Genomic DNA, 12,420 nt, shown 5'->3' with positions numbered 1-12,420 from the left:
CCAGCCCCGCGTCGGGCTATCTGCTGTTAGCGTGGAGCCTGCTTCAGATCCTCTGTCCCCCTCTCCCCCTCCCCTCCCCTGCTCATGCTCTCTCTCTCGAAAATAAACATTAAAAACATAATGAAATGTCAGAACATCCCAATCATACCCAAAATATCCAAGTTAGTCAGATTTGCATAATCTATTTGACAATCTATCTGGGGCTCTCCAATCGCTAAATGTCAGAGGTGATGTCATGCTTCATGCTTCCAGTGGATCATCCGTATTTCTGGTCACAGGAAACTCCTCTTCACCTTAAGTCTAAGTTTTTAAAAGTTCAAAGCACCTAATGTTTGCACGTGAAGTGAGTTTTATATCACGTTTTGATGCGAAAGTCCCGTAACAAACAGGCTTTTACAAGGAATTTATTCCGAAAAGCAACTTTCAGGCTCTGTCCCGAGGTCAGTACACATTCCTGTCCATTTCCCTCACCCCCTGTATCCACAACAGTGTATAGTGAGAAGAATTATTAACACGAAGACTCTGATACATGGAGAAATCCTGGAAGGGTGTTCTGAATCATCAAATCAGAAATTCATAGCGTCATCGGCATTAGTATATTACCTGGTATTGTCAGTCTTTAAACATCGTCAAGTCACGTATGAACTACAGAGTATGAACTGATCAGACCAGTTTTCCCCAACTATTTCTGAGAATTGACAGGTTTCATACAAAAGAAATTCCACTGAATTCTTAGTTCTATCTTTTCCAACGGTTCAGGTTATCCTCGTGCTTGAAGCACCTGCTCTATTTTTAACCTTCCCTTACGTGTCACTTATATGATACAAACCAGGACCTGTAAAACTGGAAGAACTGCTTGATAAGAACTCCAGCCCATTTCCCCACCGCTTGCAGGATATCATAAGCCCGTTCTGAAATCAGACATGCGCTCTCCATCTTGTTTTTCCTTTACCATCTCTAGACAGGAGATTCCCCACCACCCACATCCCCTGCTCCAAGTCACCCCCATCCTTCCCTCATCCCGCCCCACCCCCCCTCCAGTCCTGTCTTGAGACTTCGGCTCGGTTCCTTGGGTAGCAGGATTTGCGATCAGAACCGGCAGGTGGCGCCCTTTGGTGACCCTCAGTCATGAACACCGGAGTGTTTCTTTTGGGACCTTCCCCCTTACACCTCTGCTTGTCTCCGTTAAATTGTCAGTTAGGTTAACGCTCCCACAGTTACCAGAGCAGGGGATGGCACTGGCAGATGGCAGCTGTTTGGAGTCATAAGGTGCCAGATCTATGAAGCATCCCTGGGGGACAGGCTTCCGTTTTCTGAGAGTCCTGCTCCTCGTCCCCCACCACCTTCTTTATCTGATGTCTGCTGGACAGTATACATTTTCCAAGGATCGATTCCAGGGTCACTTCCTATATCTCACCTAGGAGATTTTTCTCATCTGGGTTTCTAATTTCCCTCCACATTCTATTGCCATCTCCCCTCACATTCTATTGCATGTTGTTGTTGTTGCTGCTTTTGTCTGCCTGCACGCCTCTTTACGAACAGCTTTGTGGGGCCACGATTGCTTCTTCTCCAGTGCTGTTTACTTCAAGGCTTTTTGAAGAGCCTGCGTGCAAGGCCAGTCTTGTGTGATTACAACAAACAAACGCTGACGCACTTTGAGGGCCTCACTGCAATAATTTTTATTATTGGTGCCTCCTCGGAAACTTGTGAGTTTCTGCCACTTTGGTTATTCTTATTGGTGTTTGCAAGGCCATTCCAGCTGTGCCTTTACGACGCAGCTCCTGGGGCGCCTGGGTGGCTCAGTCGGTTAAGCCCTCTGACTTTCGCTTAGGTCATGGTTTGTGGGTTCGAGCCCTGTGTCGGGCTCTGTGCTGACGGCTCAGAGCCTGGAGCCTGCTTTGGATTCTGTGCCTCCTTCTCTCTGCCCTTCCCTTGATCATGTTCTGTCTCTCTCTCTCAAAAATAAACATTTAAAAAATTAAAAAAAAAAAAGACACAACTCTTGTCCCGGCGCCCTTATTTTCATCGTGACCAGTGGCATTGCCAGTTGCTGCTTTTGTCATTTTGCCATCCTTCGTCTCTCTCAATGTTCCCGGGAATCACTCCACTCTATCTCACAGCCTCCCAATGCGAGGCAGATAACAGTATTGCCCTGGGCACATTTAGCACTAGAAACATTCCATGTGTGACGTTCAGAATATGGTCTCCATAAATCCCCACAATAATTTGTCCAGGGATAAGTTAATTTCCTTTTATCAACGAATGAATCACAGGTTAAGAGACTTGCCGCCCGGCAATCCTCAATCCTAAATCATTGCTCTTTCTACCGGGCCAGTAGTTCTCAAAGTGCGATTTCCACACTTTGACAGCAGCAGCACCTGAGAACTTGCCAGAAATGCTAGTGCTCAGACCTTGCCCCAGACCTACTGAATCAGAAACACTGGCAGTGGGACCCAGGGTTTCATTTTTTTTTTTTATGTTTATTTATTTTTGAGAGACAGACAGACTGTCCGAAGCAGGCTCCAGGCTCTGAGCTGTCTGCACAGAGCCCCCACACGGGGCTCAAACTCACGAACTGTGAGATCATGACCCGAGTCGAAGTCAGATGCTTAACCAACTGAGCCACTCAGGTATCCCATGGGCCCAGGGTTTCAATGTGTCCTCCATGTATTCTGATGCAAGCTTAGGTCTGAGAGTCACTTCACAAGACCAGTGATTCTCCACACTGGCTGTACATTAGATTCATCTGGGAAGTGTTAAACAACAACAACTTTAATGCCAGGGCCCCACCTTCAGACCAATTAGCTCAGAATCTTTAGAGGCTCGGACTTCAGTATCATTAATAAAAAAAAAAAATCTCCAAGTGTAACGTGCCACTAGATGTAAGATCCTTGGCTCTGAATGATGCAGAGTCTATGTTGACTGCGAATTCTTTTGGTCCTCAAGAAGCATCCCCAGGTGGGGTGCCTGGGTGGCTCAGTCGGTTTAGCATCCAACTTCAGCTCAGGTCATGATCTCGTGGTTTGCGGGTTCCAGTCCCACATTGGGCTCTGTGCTGACAGTTCGGAGCCTGGAGCCTGCTTTGGATTCTGTGTCTCCCTCTCTCTCTGCCCCTCCCCCACTCATGCTCGGTCTCTCTCTTCTTCAAAAATAAGTATTAAAAAGAAAGGGTTGCCTAAATATATACATATATATATGTATATGTGTATATATACATACATACATATATATGTATATGTGTGTATATATATAAATATATACATATATATGTATATGTGTGTTATATATAAATATATACATATATATGTATATGTGTGTGTATATAAATATATACATATATATGTATATGTGTGTTATATATAAATATATATATATGTATATGTGTGTGTATATATATAAATATATACATATATATGTATATGTGTGTATATATACATATATATACATATATATATGCCTAAAAATATATATAAAGAAGCATTCGTAGGAAAGGTATGACATCAATGTAGTCAAGCACACAAATGGTTTTTTGAATTGTGCAATGCTATCAACCTGTTAACTCTGTGTATTCCGACAGTAAGTGTCCCAGCAAATACAGTAAATATAGCTAATCCACAAATATGTACATGCCTGTACAGATACACACCTTACCCAACAAGCAGTGCAATGATCATAGGAAGCAGCCTGCTTAGGTTCTGGATTCGATGCACACTTCTATGCTTGATATCAGGCGAGCTAGCTGCTCTATATTCACTGTATTGCTGACAATATTAGCTAGAGCCTCCCCCATAGAAAAGCACGAACCACCTACATAAGGGTCATCGTACACATGCTTTTTGTTTGTTGTTGTTGTTTTGCTTCGGAACAAAGTGAAAATTGGCCCCGATACAGGAAGGACCCTAGCTGTGGCCACCCACATCACAAGGAATCGTAACAAGAAAAGGGGATTTTGCAGCTTCTGACTTCTTTCCCCAAGCTGAGGGATATTTTTTTTTTTTCTCCAACAGAGGCAATTAGCTATTTCTGCGATAAACTAGTTTGGGTTCTCGTGCACAGAATAAGTGATGCACGGTGTTGAGGGGAGAAAAGATGGGATAAAACTCCATTTTATATTCTACAAAGAATGTTCTCCTACATTCCTGCTTGGTCATGTACTTTCTCATGGGTCTAAAGCTTTTCACCTTTACAGTCTTTACAGCTGGCTATCATTCCCTATTTAACTATGAGTAAACTCAGCTCAAAGTGTCTAAGTCACTGGCTGATGGTGACAAAATTAGTGACAGGGCACAGGATTGCTGAGCCCAGAGTCGTTTTGTTTTGTTTTGTTTTGTTTTTTTGAGACCATACTTACTTAAATATGGGGCTAGTGACAGGCAGCTCTATGCAGAGGGAAGCAAAAGTTAAGCAAACCCAAAGAAGCATGATCTTTCGATTACACTGTGGAAACACTGAAACACAGTGGAAACACTGCTTTTATGGTTTACTAACTACTACCCTTCAAAAGCAAATATGCTGCCTAAACTGCTAACGTGCATTCAAGGCAAGGCTTATTCATTTGAAAAGATCCAGCATAGGGTGTTACTATAAATAACTTCATTCTCTATAAGAGAAACTCATCTATCACCATTCTAATTAGTACGTGACTAAAGAAGTAAGTAGTTCACAAAGGCATCTGTAGCATTTGGTGACTGTAATAATGGCTTTCAAGTTCCAAGGACACGTCACTTTTCCAGCCTCCTTCTCATTTACATATCTCTCACTCTCCATTATTCTCAGGCTCTAAATAAAGTTATTGGTATTCTTTCCTAAACTTAAAAAAATATATATGTAATAATGGTTACAGACACTCTCAATGACTAGAAAAACAGAACAGCACAGGGAAGAAAGAAAATCATTACATACTCTGCCCTCAGAGACAGGAAGTCACTGCCATCATTTTGGTATAGGTCTATGCATTTTTTGTGAGTAAACATTTTTACCTGCTTAACACCGTAACATATAAACTGTTTTATCTGGTTTTACACTAATTAATATGTTAGGATTATTTCCTCTATAAGGTCCGTATTTTACAATTTTGGGTGGTTCCACAGTATTCTAGCTCATGTCGTTTCCATTATTTACTTACAAATTTCCTCCTATTTACTGTTAAACCTTTTTCATGTTTAGAAGCAACACTGAGCTAAATAAACATCCTCGTACGTTAAATCCTGTACAATTCTTGTGTCTTATTCAGGAAAAATCCCCACAAGTGGATTTGCTGGGTCAAAATCTTTGTAAAAAATTTAAGAATATGTTTTATTGATCCTACTCCAGACAAATTACCAACTTACACTCCCACCAGAAATGGCTTTTGCTTTGCATCCTCACCAGGCATGGAATTAAAAGGATGCTTTGGCCAATCGATCGTTGGAAAATTATACTGTGTTAAAATGTGCATTTCTTTGTCATTGCTGGTCTTTAGAGATCATTTTGACTTTAGTATTATTCAAGGGGAATGAGTAAGCCTGAAAGTCGGCCAAAAAAACATTCTAGCTCCTTCCTGTTGCACAGGGCACTTATGAAAATCCACACAGGGGTGCCTGGGTGGCTCAGTTGGTTAAGTGTCTGACCCTTGATTTTGGCTCAGGTCACGATCTCAGGATCGTGTCGGAGCTCTATCTGGGTTTGGAGCCTGGGTAAGATTCTCTCCCCCTTCACTGTCTGCTCCTCCCCTGCTTGCTCACACTCTCTGTCTCAAAAAAAAAAAAAAAGAAAATCCAGGGGGCGCCTGGGTGGCTCAGTTGGTTAAGCGGCCAACTTCAGCTCGGGTCATGATCTCGCAGTCCGTGAGTTCATACCCCGTGTCGGGCTCTGTGCTGACAGCTCAGAGCCTGGAGCCTGTTTCAGATTCTGTGTCTCCCTCTCTCTGACCCTCCCCCGTTCATGCTCTGTCTCTCCCTGTCTGAAAAATAAATAAAACGTTAAAAAAAAATCCATATATTATCTTGGCTGATAAGCTCTTCTTTAAGCTTGTGCTACAAGAACCTGCTCAATCTCTTAAAAGATTACAGTTATCTCAAAGAAACATGACAAGCCACTGTGTGTGCATGTGTTCATAACCACACTCAGGAAGCATTAGCTCTTTTTCTTACCCTTCCTTAGAGTTAATCGGCTCTGATAAAAACTATTTGTCGAAATGAAATGTCATTTTGAGAATACAGTTTTACATGCACCAATGGCCTGCCACAAAATATAGTTTTTTTTAAAAAAATGGAGTAATCCAATTTCACTCAAAGAGTAAATGCTCATTAAAACATAAGACTACCTCTATGGCAATCCAAGACAGAGGCTTCTGACGCTGGTTAATCTACAGGAGTGAGACCAATAAAAAAGCTTTTAAGGGAAGGTACGTATAACCCTCACTGTAATCCAGCAGCGATTGCGGATCCATGTTCCAGAGCCCATGTTAGTGTTTTTAAATTAAGAGATGTGCTGGCAAGAAGTCAGCAAAACGGAGGAAATGGATTACAGTAATTGTAAAACAAACAAACAAACAAACAAACAAAAGGCTGACTAGTTCTACAAGGGGTGTGATCTAACCCACTAGGCCCAATTCACTCTGTGACTCCAGAGAAAGGATCCTATACATTGCTCTAAGGTTGGCAATGCTGTAAGTGAAGTTTCTTCAGATCCCTGTGTGATCAGCCTGGGAACGCAGGTTACCAATGGCGACACCATATTGCTTTTAGGTTTGCGATTTGTTTTTCCGCTCATTTGAGAGAACCACAGATGCTCGTTTTCTTACAAACGGAATCTGAGAGCAAACTGAGAAGCAAAGTGTTTCTTTTTTTGTGGGGGAAATTGCTAACTAGGTGGAATTCTTCAGTTTCTGGAAGGGCGATCTCCAGGGTCTTTTCCGCACCCAATGCGATGCTGCATTTTTCTGTATTGGAGGTAACGGTTTAAGAAATGTTCTGAGATTACCTGAGAGCTGAGCAATGAGCACAGGCCAATTTTAGTTGGGATCTACCTTTAAAACTGTTGAGTTAAGGAATGTGAGTCATTAATAATCTGTGAATCTAAATTAAATTTGTTGGTGCTGCCGACAGAACATCACGATTTGCTTCTGATCAACAGAATACGGCAGAAGTAATGAAAAAACCACTCCCTTGATTATGTTATGTTATAGAAGATTGTCTGGCTAGCATACACTCGAGAGTCTCCTCCTTCATTGCTGGCTTTGAAAAAAGTAAGCTTCCGAGGGTCCTACAACCACAGGAAAATGAATTCTGCAAACAACTACAGAGAGCTTGCAAGTGGGTCCTTCCCCAGTTGAGCTAGCAGATAAGACCCTGGCCCTGGCTGACACCTCGACTGCAGCCTTTTAGAGGAGCCAGTAAAACCATGCCCAGACCCCTGAACCACAGAAACCGAGAGATGATAAACACGCATTATTTTAGGCTGCTCATTGTGTGGTGATTTGTTATCCAGCAATATAAGTAGATACTGATTTTGGTACTGGCCGTGGGGCACTGCTGTCATAAATATCCCAGAATGTGGGAGTGTTTTTGGAACCCCCACATAATAGTGGGTGCAGGCTAGAAAAACTATGAGCATAATAAAGGAAAAGAAACCTTAATAATGTATAATCTTATGAAAATGGATAAGCACTTATTGCTGGGGACAGAGGAACACAAAAACACTAGGCGTGGTTTTAAACAGTGAACACAGATGGCACGGCAACTATTGTTAAAACTGTACTGAATATCTGAAAGTGGCCAAGACAGTAAATTTTTTTTAAAAAAAAACTTTTTTTTAACGTTTATTTATTTTTGAGACAGAGAGAGACACAGCATGAACGGCGGAGGGGTAGAGAGAGAGGGAGACACAGAGTCAGAAGCAAGCTCCAGGCTCTGAGCCATCAGCCCAGAGCCCGACGCGGGGCTCGAACTCGTGGACCGTGAGATCGTGACCTGAGCTGAAGTCAGACGCTTAACCGACTGAGCCACCCAGGCGCCCCAAATCTTAAAAGGTCTCATCACAAGAAAAAACATTTTGTAACTATGTATGGTGATGCATGTTGACGAGACTTATTATGATCACTTCACAATATATACAAACGTCAAACGATTATGTTGTTCACCTGAAACTAACACGACGTTATGTCATTTGCACTTAAGTAAAAAACTAAGATTCAAACAGCTAACACAGTTACAACTTGATGGATATAAACTAAGCAGACTGGGTGCAGTCATCTTTGGGAGGCTATGGACCATTCTCCTAACAAAAAAGTATTAATTTTTCTCCAAAAATTTCAACTTCTTTTTTTTTTTAAATTTTTTTTTTCAACATTTATTTATTTTTGGGACAGAGAGAGACAGAGCATGAACGGCGGAGGGGCAGAGAGAGAGGGAGACACAGAATCGGAAACAGGCTCCAGGCTCTGAGCCATCAGCCCAGAGCCCGACGCGGGGCTCGAACTCACAGACTGTGAGATCGTGACCTGGCTGAAGTCGGACGCTTAACCGACTGCGCCACCCAGGCGCCCCCAAAAATTTCAACTTCTTATAATTTTTTTTTAAAGGTTTTTTTTTTTCAAAGTTTATTTATTTTTGGGACAGAGAGAGACAGAGCATGAACGGGGGAGGGGCAGAGAGAGAGAGAGACACAGAATCGGAAACAGGCCCCAGGCTCCGAGCCATCAGCCCAGAGCCCGACGCGGGGCTCGAACTCACGGACCGCGAGATCGTGACCTGGCTAAAGTCGGACGCTTAACCGACTGCGCCACCCAGGTGCCCCAACTTCTTATAATTTTTAAAACCATTTAATTCCAGTATAATTAACGCACAGTGTTGCATTAGTTTCACGTGTATAGTGTAGTGATTCAACAAATCTATACATTACTCAGGGCTCATCATGATAAGTGTACTTTTACTCTCCTTCACCTCTTCCACCCACCCACCCCCACACTCCCTCTGTCCACTCTCTGCTGGTTTTCTATAGTTAAGAGTCTGTTTTGGGGTTTTGCCTTTTCCTTTGTTCATTTGTTTTGTTTCTTAAATTCCACATACGGGTGAAACCATATGGTGTTTTTCTCTGACTCATTTCACTTAGCATTATGCCCTCTAGCTCCAACCATGTTGCAAATGACAAGATTTCATTTTTGTGTGTGTGGCTGAGTAATATTCCATTGTGTGTGTGTGTGTGTGTGTGTGTGTGTGCATGGATGTCATGTATGTATGTATATATACATACATGCATGCACACACACACACATTTTTACCCATTCATCTATTGCTGGGTACTTGGGCTGCTTCCATAATGTGGCTATTTTAAATAATCCGGCAATAGTCATAAGAGTGCACAGATACTTTCAAATTAGTGTTTCTGTATTCTTTGGGTAAATATCCAGCAGTGTGATTACTGGATCACAAGGCAATTCTATTTTTAATTTTTGGAGGAACCTCCATATTGTCTTCCACAATGGCTGCACCCATTTGCATTCCCACCAACAGTGCGTGAGGGTTCCTTTTTTTCCACATTGTCGCCGACACCTCTTTCTTGTGCTTAGCCATTCTGGCAGGTGTAAGGTGATATTTCATTGTAATTTTGATTTGCATTTCCCTGGTGGAGTGATGTTGAACTTTTCATGTGTCTTTGGCCATCTGTATGTCTTGGGAGAAATGTCTGTTCATGTCTTCTGCCCATTTTTTAATTGGATTATCTGATTTTTTTTTCTGTTGATTTGTGTAAGTTCTTTATATATTTTGTATATGTGCTGCTGAAGTGAGCACAGTTCTTTATATATTTTGGATACTAACCCTTTATCAGATACATCATTTGCAAGTATCTTCTCCCATTCAGTAGGCTGTCTTTTAGCTTTGTTGATGTGCAGAAGCATTTTGATGTAGTCCCAGTGTTCATTTTTGCTTTTGTTTCCCTTGCCTTTGGAGGCGTGTCTAGAAAAATGTTGCTACAGCCCATGTCAGAGAAATTACTGCCTGTGTTCTCTTTTGGACTTTTATGGTTTCAGGTCTCACATTCAGGTCTTCATTCCACTTTATTTTTGTGTATGGTCCTCAACACATTTTTTGATTAGCTTCAAACACAAAATGACGCTTCAGTTCCTAAAATGAGTAGGTAGTATTGACAATAAGGACAAATGGTAACTTCTTCATAGATAAATGGTAAGAATTTGACCCCCTCACGAAGACTAAGGTGCGTGGTCACATCTAACAATTTTCAGGGGCAGAAAATCTTTTTGATTGAAGTTTTTAAAAAAATCAGCAAGTTAGATAAAGTGTGACCCGATGGCATGTAGCCAGCGAGTGCATTCAGGCGTTAGATTGGCAGTTGGTGATAAAAGTCTTACTCTCAGGCCTTGGCATGAAGGAGTTTTATGTGGATGAACTGTGGGAACACGCTGCGTGGGCCCTTGTAGAACGCACCAGCTCATCTGTTCAGCTATGGCGCAGGCGTGAGGGAGGTCTCGCTCTCTCTGGTAGATTAACGGCACCCAGAAACACTGGGGTTTATAGGAGAACCTCTTATAAAAAACCTAAAACTTTGAAAATGAGATTGTGTGGTAACCGGTTGTACTCGTTAAAGGCCTTCGTAGGCAACCGAACATTTATGTGTATGTTTCTTGTTTCCCATCTCTGACACCTGGAGGGGTCCACACGTCGTCATGTCACCCTGTACACCTTTTGTCCTGTAAAAAGACAAGCTCCCTATCATGCAGATGAAGTAGCCTTTGAGGTCATGCGAATGCTGCCTCTTGGCTAGATATATACAGTACCGAAAGTATTACACACAGAGAATTAGAGCTTTAAATGCATTTACCATTTTTATTTTGCTATGCAGAAACATACATTCACCATGGGCTGTGTGATGCAGTTGACAGTGTAATGGAGAATATATCTTTTTGAAGGCTATTTATAACTAAACACTAAATACTTTAATTACAGTGGAAATTCTGTACAATTTAAGGCTTGGCTCTGAACTAGATTGTAAATATGGACCAGATTTGGAAATAAAACGCTTCTTTTCAAGTAAAAGAAAAAAAAAATCAACTTAAAAAAACACAAGGAGGAAGGAACGAAGAAAGAAAACGAAGCATCAGAAGCCCAACAGGTTTTTCTGGGGTGAAATGTCATAATATTGTAAACTAACAAAAATACAGATTTTCTTCCCCAAATAATGACAATTCACGTATATTTAGGACTTGTCAGGGAACTCTTGGAAGCTTTCCGGATTGGACGCAGACCAAAGCGAACGAGGAAGAAATTTCACATTAATATGCTAAAATCAGTACTACCTGGTAACGGATTAAGTCAGATACACAAAGCAGGATTGTAAGCATTAAGTATTTCCAGACGATCGGGAGTCGTTGCTGTTTACGGGCGGAGTAATAAAACCAGGTGAAACAAGTACAAGATCCAAGTTGTTTACTGAATAAACTCGGTTATTGGCACATCTAATCTGGGATAAACCTGACCCATCGGACCTAGACAGCTTCTAGCATTTTAGGGTCATCTTCGTCTGTCTGTAAACAAAAGGTCTGTCACCTAAGAAACTGCAGTTTTGTTTAGACTTGGATAAACTATGAAAGGCATGGATTGTTTATGTGTTACATGAGATCACGGTTTATATTGTTGGTTATGAACGTGCAGGTATAGCTGAAAACTTAGACACTTGGTGGAAATTAAAAATGCTACTCTTTTTGTAGTTTTATCGTTGCTTCATGCAATATCAGTTTCGTGATGCTGATTCGGATTGCTTTATTATGGGAAGATCTCTCTGCCAGTGTCTTTGTTAATGGTCAAGGTCAGTTCTTCCGGATTGAGATTTTCCATGGGCAGATACAAGTCAGTTGGGTTAGAAGAGGGGACTCCATATAGGCTCTGGTTTTCCTAATGGTTTGCATGACTGGATTCATGTGCAGGCTAAGTTATTCCTGTAGGAAAGAGATTTGATCAGTTACTCCCTGGAAAACACCCGAGAGTCTTCCTCAGATGAAGGCCACAAAACACCTATCTTGCAGGCAGGTTATTAAATGCACTTTTGGTCAAGATACTGTAAAATACCAGCCTAAGTCACTGACACGCATTCTCTGAAATAACCACAACGTCACCCACGTGGCGGAAGCTCACTGAAGAAACCTTTTTCTGCTCTCTGTCTTCCAAGTCATAGGACTCGTTCGAACGTAATGAGTGACCTTTGCATTATCTTCTTTGAGAGGCCACTCATCAATCTCTATGCCCTAAAGCAGTGGTAGAGAACCTCCTTATTTCCTTTATACACGTGAAGTGTTCAAGAGACTTCTATCACGTAAGCAAGTGAGCAAGTAGCGCAACTGTTGCATTCGGCATTCAAAGCCCTCTGGGGATGGTCGGGGCCTGGGAGTCCTTGCACGGCGGGTTAGTGTGTATAACACGTCTG

The 12,420-nt window shown here is 41.9% G+C and overlaps 1 protein-coding gene across 7 annotated transcripts in view; it reads right to left on the bottom strand.

The window, feature by feature from the left end:
* Nucleotides 1–10,799: 10,799 nt before the first annotated feature.
* EPB41L3 (erythrocyte membrane protein band 4.1 like 3) overlaps nucleotides 10,800–12,420 on the bottom strand; it is a 149,725-nt gene continuing 148,104 nt past the window's right edge. For all 7 annotated transcript variants that reach the window (XM_047827733.1, XM_047827732.1, XM_047827735.1 and 4 more), the window contains one exon: nucleotides 10,800–11,935. Coding sequence is in view for 1 of the 7 variants with exons in the window: in XM_047827735.1 (XP_047683691.1) it covers nucleotides 11,930–11,935 (6 nt within the window). In the remaining 6 variants the exon portion in view is untranslated. The remainder of the gene's footprint in view (nucleotides 11,936–12,420) is intronic.

Source organism: Prionailurus viverrinus, chromosome D3 (assembly GCF_022837055.1).
Source record: "Prionailurus viverrinus isolate Anna chromosome D3, UM_Priviv_1.0, whole genome shotgun sequence".
Lineage (NCBI taxonomy): Eukaryota > Metazoa > Chordata > Mammalia > Carnivora > Felidae > Prionailurus > Prionailurus viverrinus.
This window is presented reverse-complemented; position numbering and strand designations above follow the sequence as displayed.